The following is a 15,209-nucleotide window of genomic DNA, read 5'->3' on the forward strand; positions in this document are numbered from 1 at the left end:
CATACAGTTTGACACTAATTCTTGTCAATTTTTGGTGTAATGAACCGGTAAACTGACACTACATGAGCTTGGCTAACCTGGCTAACCCGGCTAACCCAGCTAAGGAGATTAGCAAGCTACCGCTAGTATATGCAGCTGGTGCATATGGCTGAACAAAATTAATTACGGACAGCCTGCAATAGAAATTGCAGTATGGCCAAGTGTAATATCCAAATCGCATGAGCTGCAATTTTCTGATAAAAGTAAAACATCTCATACCACAACATACAATTATAAATGACGCATTGTGGTGCTACAGAGATGTCCCGGCCTACAAATCATATTAGACATTTCGTACACACCCCAACAAAAATCACATCATTGTTTTATATATTTTTCAGTGAAAATGTGTGACTCATATCGCAATAAAAAAAACAAAAAATCTTGTTCAGCCATACTGGTGGACCGCCCCCAAAAAAAGGGAGATAGAGAGAGGGTGGGGGGAGCACTCAATATAATATCCACACAGAAATACAAACCGTAAAGGTAGTAGCGGTAGAGAAAATGAATGATGGTACTGATTAATATAGTAATAGTAATGATAATAATTATAGGACTAGACTCGCAACCACAGATCCAGACCCCACAGCTTCAGACCCAGAAGGGAAGGAGCGAAGTTAGTAACATGCATTAATGGGATAAGGTTGCATACAGATGGAAAGAGAGAGAGGAGGAGAGATGAGCTCAGTGCATCATGGGAAATCTCCCACCAGTCTAAGCCCATAGCAGCATAACTAAGGGATGGTTCAGGGCTCACCTGAGCCAGCCCTAACTATAAGCTTTATCAAAGAAGAAAGTCTAAAGCCTACTCTTAAATGTGGAGATGGTGTCTGCTCCCGAAACCAAACTTGAACCTGATTCCACAGGAAAGGAGCTTAATAATTGAAGCATAATACTACCAAACAGGATTTCTCCAAACATTGATAAGCGATATTATATAGTATATTATCATTAAGTTTATTTGAATGTAGGTCCTTTAAAACCTTAAATTTTCCCCTTACTTACTTTATTGATCCCCTCGGGGAATAAATTCATGAACTGAATAAAGACTTAGCTGATCTCATTTCAAAGCATGAACAAGACAGAAGCCCCTTGTCACAAGACAAGTATGCACACTTGACTGTCATGGGCTTACTTATTTACTTTGTTTATTGTCTTCTCAAAAAAAAAAAAAACAAAAACAAACCAGAACATCTCAAAGCCTCTGAATTTGAAAACTTATGTATCCAAGTTAACCTTTTTTTTCTTAAAAGCTGACTTTTTGGATATGTAACATTTCTATTTGATATGATTGGGATTGACCATCTGTCTAACACATTTTAATGGACACCTGGTCTTTGTTATCTAATGTATGTTTTTCTCTTTGGTCTCCCCAGCTGTTATTGGTTCAGGCAGTCAGACCAGACCGACTGCAGAGTGCCATGGCAGTATTTGCCACCCAGGCCTTGGGTAAGTGTTTCATTTTGGGGCATTTCGTTTTTATGATTTCAATACATGTTGCTAAGTAGACTGGAGTTAAACTTAGTACCGTTCTACTATGGTGGACCACAATACACATAAAAAAGCATTTATTATTCACACCGATTTTGATATTTGAGGATTTTATATGGGCTGATATATCAGCACACCGATTTTCAGTCAGGTTCTATTCAAAAATATTCACTCTGCCCACTAGGCCCCTAGCCGCTCTGCAAATGGGTCCCATCTTCATTGATATTTACAAGGTTTTTTCTTCTTTCCTTATTTTCTCCCCCTTGTCAGACCTAGACTCTAAAACTGAGTTTCACATTAATATATAGGCATGTATCACATCTTATGCACACCTTTAACGTGTATTACAGATTTTGAAGGTAAACAAAAGTATTAAGAGCTGTTTAAAACATTATTATTCTGAATATCTTCTGAATAATGAGCTGTAGACATCATAAATTGCTAGATTCTACTTTACCCCTTTTTGGTAAACTACTTCTCCCTCATTCTCCTATATGAAAAGATTTATTTATTTATTTTAAACCTGTCCTGCCCGGCAGCCTGGTATGAGTATGAGGAGCTGGATACCATATTGTGCCAGACAGATTTTTACTTTAACAAGAGAGTATTAATATACTCCTTTGTCTGTATTGTTATTTATTCAAATCTATTTGTCACCGGGCCAGACAGGGGACAGACATGGGGATGGGGAATAGAAACACCACATAAACACACAGCACAGAGAGAGGGCAACACCTGTAAGAGAACGGGGATGGGGGGGGGGAGGAGAGAAACAAACAAACAAAAACAACAAACAAACAAAAACAAAGAGACAACCAGCCGAACAGTAGCAATAAACAGCTGACATAGGAAGACAATTAAGAGAGAAGTGAAAACGAGAAAAATTTCAGGCAACATAAATAAACAACACAGCACTGCCGTGAGAACTGAAATAATAACAATTCATTTAAATAAGTGACTTCACTCCCAGACGAATCGCGTCGCGAACGCAGAAGACCCCGACCCGACCAGCAAACGCCAAAGACACCAGCCATCCAATTGACAACGCAATGCCGTCGGAAAGCAAAAGGCAGAACCCGCAGAAGAGTGGCACCTGGACCGACCGCGGCACGCAGACAACAGAGGCCAGTGCCACCCCGAACGGGCAACCAAACTGGCAAAATGCCACGCAATCATCAACATCAGCACGCAAGTGACGACCCCAACCCGCACACCACCCGCGCACAGTGAGACCCACTGGCCGGTAGCCCCGCTGCCAGGGAGTGTTAACGTGGGAAAACCAGGGCCAACCAGCCCAGCCGGAGGCTGCCCCCCCCCCCTCAATGTGCAGGCAGAGCCAGCAGCCCCCCCTTTCAACCACCCCCAAGGAAGGGGTCCAAAACCCACCACGACAACATGTGCCCCAGGGATTCCCGAATGCCCCCACAGTGAGAGAGGTGGCAGGGTGAAGCAGCGGGAGCCCCAGCCCTGCCGAAGAGGGCCCCATATGAAAATATTTCTGTTGTTTTTCCCAAGCATCTTCTGTCATCAAATTCCACTCAAGCAAAATATTCTCAGACAAAGCTTTTATTCCGGATTTCTGAGCCATACTTCAATCGTCAATGATGTGATTTTGTTTCGTGATAGTCCACTCTATCCTTTCTCTTTATGTGTCTTTTAGCCCTGTGAGAATGCCACTGTCCTTCAGTAAATGACACACACACACACACACACACACACTTCTATGTCTGTTGTCTTTTCTCATTGTCTCTCTCCCACACTGACTTCTCACACACACACACTCACACGATGATGTTGCTAGAGAGTGCTTAATGAGCCCGTGCATTCGGTCCAGATAATCCTAATGGTGTGTTGGATTCTGACTTCACTATCTGGGACACTGCTAATTTGTGTAAGGTGAAACCAATATGCAGGTGTTAATATGTGTATAAAACTAACTTTCCATTGGTGTGTACTGTGTGACAAGACATGCTAATGTTTTTTCATGTTTATATAGGTTTTGCCTGTGTTAGCAGTGTAGCATTGCTTTGTTTGTGTGTTTGAGAATGTACATTCATCTGTCCATCAATGTCATCAGTTTTGTGTGTGTGTGTGGCGCTTTTGAGCTGCTCACAATCCAGTTAATTACTAATGCCGAAAGTAATTTTCCAGATAATTTTAGTAATTTTAGTTAAGTTAAAAAAGAAAAAAAAAAATCTTTTTTAAAGTTTTCTACTGTGTTTAGATTTAGAAAATATACATAATAAAACCATATGAAACAAATTAATAACAACCCTATTCAACCCTAGTAGACGATTATGAAGATTTCCTTCCAGTATCATGACAAATACCATGATACAGAGCGAACAACGACACAGCAAGTAATGTAATTAACATTAGCTAAGTTGTGGGTTATCAAACTGTCACTACAGTTGCTGCTGCAAAGCTAAAATGCAGACAGGAGGAGACGGTCCCAGAGACAACACATTAGCTCCAGACAGCGACATTCACTGCTCTCCTGCTACTATAGCTAACATCACAACAACAGCATGTCTTGGCAAACTTGAAAGTAAGCTGAATGTCCGTGTACAAAGACCGGAGGTTTTTTTAAGTACACACACAGAACGGAAAGAGATTATGCGGATCATGAGGACATATTCACAGAATTTGACAAAAAGATGTGTATTGGATTAGATACACACCCCACCTTTAAGTTTCACTTTTAGTCTGTTCAGTTGTGCATTTTGAATACAAGGATACACTCTATTTCCATTAGTGTCTGGTCGTGCACCTGCTAAAATCAAATACACACGTGCATTTTAAAAAGCCTTACTTGATGTGTTAACCTTGGGGAAATCTACTGTATGTGCTTTGGACATCAGAATCTTTGTCATATGCACATTCATTAATGAATAAACAATAACTCAAGGCCAAACATTCCTCTCCCACCATACAACATAATTTACATTGTGCTGTTCCAGGGGTTTTCGACAAGTCTGATGATACCTGATGATGATGCTACATGGAAAGTTCGGGATCCCCAAGTTATTTAAATTTCAACCTGACAGGGGAATTATTATGTAGACCATTTTTCATGCCAATCTATCAAATAGTTGTTAAGACATTTCACTCAAACATACAAATGTACTTGTACCATGTACCTCATGGTAGCGCTGGAGAGAAGGTCAGGGTATACCAAAGTACAATACATTGTCTGTAAACCATGAATGTCGGTACAAAATGTCATGGCAGATATTTCAATCTAGAACAAAGTGGTGGATTGACCAACCGAAAGACTGACGTTGCCATCCATTGAGCAATGCCCCTAGTGTGGCTAAAAATAAATACTACAGATTCTCTGTCTTGTGCACCCCTTTAATTGCCATAATTACTAAATCGGTAGCGGTAAAGTGGGGATTTAAAAGCAACGTATGGTGACACCAAATGATTGACATAAAGGTTTCAGTCACCCTTATTATTAATTTCATGACCCAGGAAAGAGACAGTTTTATACAAAATGCTGTAAACTGTTACAGTAATGTGTTTGTCAGCTTGATGTTGAACTAATCCATCCTCTTTGCATGACAAATTTACATTGACTGCATTTAGCCAATGTGATGTGTCGGCTTTATCTTGCCTGCTGGCTTTTCAATAACTATCTTTGTATCTTTTACCAGAGAGGCTCAGCAATGTCAGCATAGCTACATTTACTGGATGGCAGCAAAAATGGTTAGTGAGGTAGACAGAATATTATAAATGAGATTGTTGCCACATTGGTTAGACCATAGTAATTAACGTTACTGTACTGAATGGATATGGAATTTTGTTGAGACACGATAATCCTAATCTAACCAGAATTATAAACAATATGATAGTATGAGAAACATACAGAACAGGAGATAAAGCACATAAAATGAAAACAACGTATGAAATAACCTGCTTTTTTCTGTCTTCTGTATTAATTCCATGCAATATTGCAGTTTACCTTGTCATTACAGTTGCCATTGTTTATTTCAGCAAAGCTAAAAACCATTACATAATTTCTTGCAGGCTAAAACCAACACTTTGACATAATACTGGTACTCAGGATAGTAATATGGATCACGTTAGCTGGTGAAGTATTGTGGCAAGCCATAACGTTACAATTACAGTATTTTGCACCGGATAACTTTAGCAAGTGGTCTGCATTAGCCAGCAAGCTAACATTATCCAACTTCAGCCTACTAAAAATCACAGTAATTGCAGTAATGTCACTTTATTGTACCAATTGAATGAAATCTAACTTTATTTTTTATATTAAGTTTAGTTTTTATATTTAGTTAAATTTTTATATCCAAAACAAAGTGGCCTCATGGGCTTAATAATTTTTTTTGCTGTTTATCCTTACGTGGAGTTTGTGTTGGGGTCTCTGTTGTGAGGTGGTTATTTTTTGGTGTTAGCCGACTCCATGTCATTATCTGCCCTGTTGCCGCTGTGTATAGAGTTCAAAATCAGTGGGCAAGAGGCTCAGGACCACACATGAACATCACTGCTGATGTAAACCAATGGATTAAGCAGAAAATTAATTGGTTTACAGGCTGTCAGAGGTAACCGAGAAAGCCAGTGAATGGTTTGTTTTTTTGTGAGGTTACAACCCATTCACAAATAGGCAGTAAAAAAGTCAATAATTTCATTAATAAACAACATATAGCCCCTTTAAACAGGCAACTTTTTTATTTTACGCGTCACGATTAAATAATTGTGGATTGTGATTCAGATGAGTTGTCACAGTTGCAACAGAGTAACTGGATTTGTTAAACGTCTTCCTACACGTATTCTCAATATTAATAACCATTCAACATGACAGTGAATTCTTGACCTCGGAAATGATCATTGAAAAAAAAATTCTAACTAGGGGTGTACGATATTGACAAAATGTGATGTTAATCAGGAATATCGCGATAACAATATTAATTTTCGTTAAAAAAGTTTCCCCTTTGGTCTCCATCATTTCATTGGCTCCCTGAGCCACACTATCTTCTTACTTTTCTGACCTTTTTTTCTTTCACTCATCTGACTTGCTCGCTTTCTTTTTTTCTGACTTAAACTCACCTTCTTACACCACTTAAATTGTCCATTTGTTTTGACAGCATGCAGTTTGTGTCTCCACTATTCTATATTGTTGCAAGGTGATCCAGTTACACCTGATCCAAACAACTGTGATTCTTACAAAAACAGCAATTTTCTTGTGAATGTTTTTCATAGATTGAGTTGAATCATCATGCAAATCTACTGGTATCCTGCGTGTAATCTGTGCCATTGGGTTGTCCTTTGGTTATAAAACACCTACCCCGTGTGAGGCTTGAACTCATGACCTTCAGATTATGACACTGACGCACTGCCTACTGCGCCAACACATCACTGATGCGCTACTCAATAACAACAATGTATCTGCACAGCAAATGCTCACATGAAGGCTACAATTAACTTTAGATACTTTTATGTCCTGACCCAATACTGAGGCAATGTCAAAAGAGTGGGAGCCAAGGTTGAGGCAAACACAAGACTAAGAACATAACTATAACAAAGAAATAATAATACAGTGTATGTGGTAGTCTGTTTTGTCAGTGTGTGAACATATGTGTGCATGGGTGTGTAAAGTATGGTGTCCGAGATTTATGTTGGATAGCGTTAAAGAAACAACGGTAAATGGGACTGATGCTGGACTGAGCACAGCTCTGTGGCAATCACAGATGCTCAACCTGTAATGTGATACAGCTTCACAAGAGAAGTGCTGCTTTTGTAAGAATCACAGTTGTCTGCATCAGGTGTATTTTGTTTCATAGATTGACGAGATACCTTTTACCAATATGGCGGCACTATTTATCCTGCCCACTGTGTTGTCATTTGGTTTTAAAACACCTGCCCGTGTGAGGCTTGAACTCACGACCTTCAGATTATGAGACTGACGCGCTGCCTACTGCGCCATCGAGACCTGAAAAACAGTGCATTCTGATATTCAGCTGTGACCATGCAGTTAGAGCTCTTCTCACAGACTAAAAGGTGAGCCATAACCCTTCAGCTGGACAGTTCAGTCTTGACCTCTGAAACAATAATTGACAAAACAGTCTTAACAAAATGTCCGTCTATTTGCTTGTTCCGGAGCTTTCCGATCACACAGTCTTCGTAGTTGGATGCAATTGCTCAGTTGACATGGAACTGAGCACGTTTAAACTTTGCGTTTTTCCAAACATTTTGAAATTTCTCTTCCCTGTTAGCTTAAGAGTTTACAGTTCACCGTCACGCTGGTGGTGACTGAAGGTCGTGACTGATGCGCTGCTCAATAACAACAATGTATCTGCACAGCAAATGCTCACATAAAGGCTACAATTAACTTTAGATACTTTTATGTCCTGACCCAATACTGAGGCAATGTCAAAAGAGTGGGAGCCAAGGTTGAGGCAAACACAAGACTAAGAAATAACTATAACAAAGAAATAATAATACAGTGTATGTGGTAGTCTGTTTTGTCAGTGTGTGAACATATGTGTGCATGGGTGTGTAAAGTATGGTGTCCGAGATTTATGTTGGATAGTGTTAAAGAAACAACGGTAAATGGGACTGTGAACAGCGTAAGAACATCTAAGCTGAGTCAGAGCGATGCGGGACTTCTTTGCATATCGCTATATCACACAGTCTTCGTAGTTGGATGCAATTGCTCAGTTGACATGGAACTGAGCACGTTTGTGTATTTTTTTTCATAGATTCACACAGTCTTCGTAGTTGGACAGTTCAGTCTTGACCTCTGAAACAATAATTGACAAAACAGTCTTAACAAAATGTCCGTCTATTTGCTTGTTCCGGAGCTTTCCGCTATATCACACAGTCTTCGTAGTTGGATGCAATTGCTCAGTTGACATGGAACTGAGCACGTTTAAACTTTGCGTTTTTCCAAACATTTTGAAATTTCTCTTCCCTGTTAGCTTAAGAGTTTACAGTTCACGGTCACGCTGGTGGTGACTGAAGGTCGTGACTGATGCGCTGCTCAATAACAACTGTATCTGCACACCAAATGCTCACATAAAGGCTACAATTAACTTTAGATACTTTTATGTCCTGACCCAATACTGAGGCAATGTCAAAAGAGTGGGAGCCAAGGTTGAGGCAAACACAAGACTAAGAACATAACTATAACAAAGAAATAATAATACAGTGTATGTGGTAGTCTGTTTTGTCAGTGTGTGAACATATGTGTGCATGGGTGTGTAAAGTATGGTGTCCGAGATTTATGTTGGATAGCGTTAAAGAAACAACGGTAAATGGGACTGATGCTGGACTGAGCACAGCTCTGTGGCAATCACAGATGCTCAACCTGTAATGTGATACAGCTTCACAAGAGAAGTGCTGTTTGTAAGAATCACAGTTGTCTGCATCAGGTGTATTTTGTTTTATAGATTGACGAGATACCTTTTACCAATATGGCGGCACTATTTATCCTGCCCACTGTGTTGTCATTTGGTTTTAAAACACCTGCCCCGTGTGAGGCTTGAACTCACGACCTTCAGATTATGAGACTGACGCGCTGCCTACTGCGCCAACGAGGCCTGAAAAACAGTGCATTCTGATATTCAGCTGTGACCATGCAGTTAGAGCTCTTCTCACAGACTAAAAGGTGAGCCATAACCCTTCAGCTGGACAGTTCAGTCTTGACCTCTGAAACAATAATTGACAAAACAGTCTTAACAAAACGTCCATCTATTTGCTTGTTCCGGAGCTTTCCGCTATATCACACAGTCTTCGTAGTTGGATGCAATTGCTCAGTTGACATGGAACTGAGCACGTTTGTGTATTTTTTTTCATAGATTCACACAGTCTTCGTAGTTGGACAGTTCAGTCTTGACCTCTGAAACAATAATTGACAAAACAGTCTTAACAAAATGTCCGTCTATTTGCTTGTTCCGGAGCTTTCCGCTATATCACACAGTCTTCGTAGTTGGATGCAATTGCTCAGTTGACATGGAACTGAGCACGTTTAAACTTTGCGTTTTTCCAAACATTTTGAAATTTCTCTTCCCTGTTAGCTTAAGAGTTTACAGTTCACGTCACGCTGGTGGTGACTGAAGGTCGTGACTGATGCGCTGCTCAATAACAACAATGTATCTGCACCAAATGCTCACATAAAGGCTACAATTAACTTTAGATACTTTTATGTCCTGACCCAATACTGAGGCAATGTCAAAAGAGTGGGAGCCAAGGTTGAGGCAAACACAAGACTAAGAACATAACTATAACAAAGAAATAATAATACAGTGTATGTGGTAGTCTGTTTTGTCAGTGTGTGAACATATGTGTGCATGGGTGTGTAAAGTATGGTGTCCGAGATTTATGTTGGATAGTGTTAAAGAAACAACGGTAAATGGGACTGTGAACAGCGTAAGAACATCTAAGCTGAGTCAGAGCGATGCGGGACTTCTTTGCATATCGCTATATCACACAGTCTTCGTAGTTGGATGCAATTGCTCAGTTGACATGGAACTGAGCACGTTTGTGTATTTTTTTTCATAGATTCACACAGTCTTCGTAGTTGGACAGTTCAGTCTTGACCTCTGAAACAATAATTGACAAAACAGTCTTAACAAAATGTCCGTCTATTTGCTTGTTCCGGAGCTTTCCGCTATATCACACAGTCTTCGTAGTTGGATGCAATTGCTCAGTTGACATGGAACTGAGCACGTTTAAACTTTGCGTTTTTCCAAACATTTTGAAATTTCTCTTCCCTGTTAGCTTAAGAGTTTACAGTTCACCGTCACGCTGGTGGTGACTGAAGGTCGTGACTGATGCGCTGCTCAATAACAACAATGTATCTGCACAGCAAATGCTCACATAAAGGCTACAATTAACTTTAGATACTTTTATGTCCTGACCCAATACTGAGGCAATGTCAAAAGAGTGGGAGCCAAGGTTGAGGCAAACACAAGACTAAGAACATAACTATAACAAAGAAATAATAATACAGTGTATGTGGTAGTCTGTTTTGTCAGTGTGTGAACATATGTGTGCATGGGTGTGTAAAGTATGGTGTCCGAGATTTATGTTGGATAGTGTTAAAGAAACAACGGTAAATGGGACTGATGGTGGACTGAGCACAGCTCTGTGGCAATCACAGATGCTCAACCTGTAATGTGATACAGCTTCACAAGAGAAGTGCTGCTTTTGTAAGAATCACAGTTGTCTGCATCAGGTGTATTTTTTTTTCATAGATTGACAAGATACCTTTTACCAATATGGCGGCACTATTTATCCTGCCCACTGTGTTGTCATTTGGTTTTAAAACACCTGCCCCGTGTGAGGCTTGAACTCACGACCTTCAGATTATGAGACTGACGCGCTGCCTACTGCGCCAACGAGGCCTGAAAAACAGTGCATTCTGATATTCAGCTGTGACCATGCAGTTAGAGCTCTTCTCACAGACTAAAAGGTGAGCCATAACCCTTCAGCTGGACAGTTCAGTCTTGACCTCTGAAACAATAATTGACAAAACAGTCTTAACAAAACGTCCATCTATTTGCTTGTTCCGGAGCTTTCCTATATCACACAGTCTTCGTAGTTGGATGCAATTGCTCAGTTGACATGGAACTGAGCACGTTTGTGTATTTTTTTTCATAGATTCACACAGTCATAGTTGGACAGTTCAGTCTTGACCTCTGAAAATAATTGACAAAACAGTCTTAACAAAATGTCCGTCTATTTGCTTGTTCCGGAGCTTTCCGCTATATCACACAGTCTTCGTAGTTGGATGCAATTGCTCAGTTGACATGGAACTGAGCACGTTTAAACTTTGCGTTTTTCCAAACATTTTGAAATTTCTCTTCCCTGTTAGCTTAAGAGTTTACAGTTCACGGTCACGCTGGTGGTGACTGAAGGTCGTGACTGATGCGCTGCTAAATAACAACAATGTATCTGCACAGCAAATGCTCACATAAAGGCTACAATTAACTTTAGATACTTTTATGTCCTGACCCAATACTGAGGCAATGTCAAAAGAGTGGGAGCCAAGGTTGAGCAAACACAAGACTAAGAACATAACTATAACAAAGAAATAATAATACAGTGTATGTGGTAGTCTGTTTTGTCAGTGTGTGAACATAGTGTGCATGGGTGTGTAAAGTATGGTGTCCGAGATTTATGTTGGATAGCGTTAAAGAAACAACGGTAAATGGGACTGATGGTGGACTGAGCACAGCTCTGTGGCAATCACAGATGCTCAACCTGTAATGTGATACAGCTTCACAAGAGAAGTGCTGCTTTTGTAAGAATCACAGTTGTCTGCATCAGGTGTATTTTGTTTTATAGATTGACGAGATACCTTTTACCAATATGGCGGCACTATTTATCCTGCCCACTGTGTTGTCATTTGGTTTTAAAACACCTGCCCCGTGTGAGGCTTGAACTCACGACCTTCAGATTATGAGACTGATGCGCTGCCTACTGCGCCAACGAGGCCTGAAAAACAGTGCATTCTGATATTCAGCTGTGACCATGCAGTTAGAGCTCTTCTCACAGACTAAAAGGTGAGCCATAACCCTTCAGCTGGACAGTTCAGTCTTGACCTCTGAAACAATAATTGACAAAACAGTCTTAACAAAACGTCCATCTATTTGCTTGTTCCGGAGCTTTCCGCTATATCACACAGTCTTCGTAGTTGGATGCAATTGCTCAGTTGACATGGAACTGAGCACGTTTGTGTATTTTTTTTCATAGATTCACACATTCGTAGTTGGACAGTTCAGTCTTGACCTCTGAAACAATAATTGACAAAACAGTCTTAACAAAATGTCCGTCTATTTGCTTGTTCCGGAGCTTTCCGCTATATCACACAGTCTTCGTAGTTGGATGCAATTGCTCAGTTGACATGGAACTGAGCACGTTTAAACTTTGCGTTTTTCCAAACATTTTGAAATTTCTCTTCCCTGTTAGCTTAAGAGTTTACAGTTCACGGTCACGCTGGTGGTGACTGAAGGTCGTGACTGATGCGCTGCTCAATAACAACAATGTATCTGCACAGCAAATGCTCACATAAAGGCTACAATTAACTTTAGATACTTTTATGTCCTGACCCAATACTGAGGCAATGTCAAAAGAGTGGGAGCCAAGGTTGAGGCAAACACAAGACTAAGAACATAACTATAACAAAGAAATAATAATACAGTGTATGTGGTAGTCTGTTTTGTCAGTGTGTGAACATATGTGTGCATGGGTGTGTAAAGTATGGTGTCCGAGATTTATGTTGGATAGTGTTAAAGAAACAACGGTAAATGGGACTGTGAACAGCGTAAGAACATCTAAGCTGAGTCAGAGCGATGCGGGACTTCTTTGCATATCGCTATATCACACAGTCTTCGTAGTTGGATGCAATTGCTCAGTTGACATGGAACTGAGCACGTTTGTGTATTTTTTTTCATAGATTCACACAGTCTTCGTAGTTGGACAGTTCAGTCTTGACCTCTGAAACAATAATTGACAAAACAGTCTTAACAAAATGTCCGTCTATTTGCTTGTTCCGGAGCTTTCCGCTATATCACACAGTCTTCGTAGTTGGATGCAATTGCTCAGTTGACATGGAACTGAGCACGTTTAAACTTTGCGTTTTTCCAAACATTTTGAAATTCTCTTCCCTGTTAGCTTAAGAGTTTACAGTTCACCGTCACGCTGGTGGTGACTGAAGGTCGTGACTGATGCGCTGCTCAATAACACAATGTATCTGCACAGCAAATGCTCACATAAAGGCTAATTAACTTTAGATACTTTTTAAATAAAATACAGTGTATGTGGTAGTCTGTTTTGTCAGTGTGTGAACATATGTGTGCATGGGTGTGTAAAGTATGGTGTCCGAGATTTATGTTGGATAGTGTTAAAGAAACAACGGTAAATGGGACTGATGGTGGACTGAGCACAGCTCTGTGGCAATCACAGATGCTCAACCTGTAATGTGATACAGCTTCACAAGAGAAGTGCTGCTTTTGTAAGAATCACAGTTGTCTGCATCAGGTGTATTTTTTTTTCATAGATTGACGAGATACCTTTTACCAATATGGCGGCACTATTTATCCTGCCCACTGTGTTGTCATTTGGTTTTAAAACACCTGCCCCGTGTGAGGCTTGAACTCACGACCTTCAGATTATGAGACTGACGCGCTGCCTACTGCGCCAACGAGGCCTGAAAAACAGTGCATTCTGATATTCAGCTGTGACCATGCAGTTAGAGCTCTTCTCACAGACTAAAAGGTGAGCCATAACCCTTCAGCTGGACAGTTCAGTCTTGACCTCTGAAACAATAATTGACAAAACAGTCTTAACAAAACGTCCATCTATTTGCTTGTTCCGGAGCTTTCCGCTATATCACAAGTCTTCGTAGTTGGATGCAATTGCTCAGTTGACATGGAACTGAGCACGTTTGTGTATTTTTTTTCATAGATTCACACAGTCTTCATAGTTGGACAGTTCAGTCTTGACCTCTGAAACAATAATTGACAAAACAGTCTTAACAAAATGTCCGTCTATTTGCTTGTTCCGGAGCTTTCCGCTATATCACACAGTCTTCGTAGTTGGATGCAATTGCTCAGTTGACATGGAACTGAGCACGTTTAAACTTTGCGTTTTTCCAAACATTTTGAAATTTCTCTTCCCTGTTAGCTTAAGAGTTTACAGTTCACGGTCACGCTGGTGGTGACTGAAGGTCGTGACTGCGCTGCTCAATAACAACAATGTATCTGCACAGCAAATGCTCACATAAAGGCTACAATTAACTTTAGATACTTTTATGTCCTGACCCAATACTGAGGCAATGTCAAAAGAGTGGGAGCCAAGGTTGAGGCAAACACAAGACTAAGAACATAACTATAACAAAGAAATAATAATACAGTGTATGTGGTAGTCTGTTTTGTCAGTGTGTGAACATATGTGTGCATGGGTGTGTAAAGTAGGTGTCCGAGATTTATGTTGGATAGTGTTAAAGAAACAACGGTAAATGGGACTGTGAACAGCGTAAGAACATCTAAGCTGAGTCAGAGCGATGCGGGACTTTTTGCATATCGCTATATCACACAGTCTTCGTAGTTGGATGCAATTGCTCAGTTGACATGGAACTGAGCACGTTTGTGTATTTTTTTCATAGATTCACACAGTCTTCGTAGTTGGACAGTTCAGTCTTGACCTCTGAAACAATAATTGACAAAACAGTCTTAACAAAATGTCCGTCTATTTGCTTGTTCCGGAGCTTTCCGCTATATCACACAGTCTTCGTAGTTGGATGCAATTGCTCAGTTGACATGGAACTGAGCACGTTTAAACTTTGCGTTTTTCCAAACATTTTGAAATTTCTCTTCCCTGTTAGCTTAAGAGTTTACAGTTCACCGTCACGCTGGTGGTGACTGAAGGTCGTGACTGATGCGCTGCTCAATAACAACAATGTATCTGCAAGCAAATGCTCACATAAAGGCTACAATTAACTTAGATACTTTTATGTCCTGACCCAATACTGAGGCAATGTCAAAAGAGTGGGAGCCAAGGTTGAGGCAACACAAGACTAAGAACAAACTATAACAAAGATAATAATACAGTGTATGTGGTAGTCTGTTTGTCAGTGTGTGAACATATGTGTGCATGGGTGTGTAAAGTATGGTGTCCGAGATTTATGTTGGATAGTGTTAAAGAAACAACGG

The 15,209-nt window shown here is 40.2% G+C and overlaps 1 protein-coding gene and 4 non-coding genes across 7 annotated transcripts in view; 1 reads left to right on the forward strand and 4 right to left on the reverse strand.

Moving 5' to 3' along the window:
* The window catches only part of LOC119882869 (cytoplasmic dynein 2 heavy chain 1), a 194,770-nt gene that overhangs the window by 102,709 nt on the left and 76,852 nt on the right, over positions 1-15,209 (forward strand). For all 3 annotated transcript variants that reach the window (XM_038693177.1, XM_038693180.1, XM_038693179.1), the window contains one exon: positions 1,416-1,488. In XM_038693177.1, the coding sequence (XP_038549105.1) occupies positions 1,416-1,488 (73 nt within the window). The remainder of the gene's footprint in view (positions 1-1,415; positions 1,489-15,209) is intronic.
* trnam-cau lies at positions 9,020-9,092 on the reverse strand. Its single transcript has one exon. It is a non-coding gene; the product is annotated as a tRNA-Met (tRNA).
* Positions 10,826-10,898, reverse strand: trnam-cau. Its single transcript has one exon. It is a non-coding gene; the product is annotated as a tRNA-Met (tRNA).
* Positions 11,919-11,991, reverse strand: trnam-cau. The gene has a single exon. It is a non-coding gene; the product is annotated as a tRNA-Met (tRNA).
* Positions 13,633-13,705, reverse strand: trnam-cau. Its single transcript has one exon. It is a non-coding gene; the product is annotated as a tRNA-Met (tRNA).

This window comes from Micropterus salmoides, unplaced genomic scaffold (genome assembly GCF_014851395.1).
Source record: "Micropterus salmoides isolate LMB-PRFRI ecotype aquatic unplaced genomic scaffold, ASM1485139v1 Ms_hic_scaffold_3, whole genome shotgun sequence".
Taxonomy (NCBI): Eukaryota; Metazoa; Chordata; class Actinopteri; order Centrarchiformes; family Centrarchidae; genus Micropterus; species Micropterus salmoides.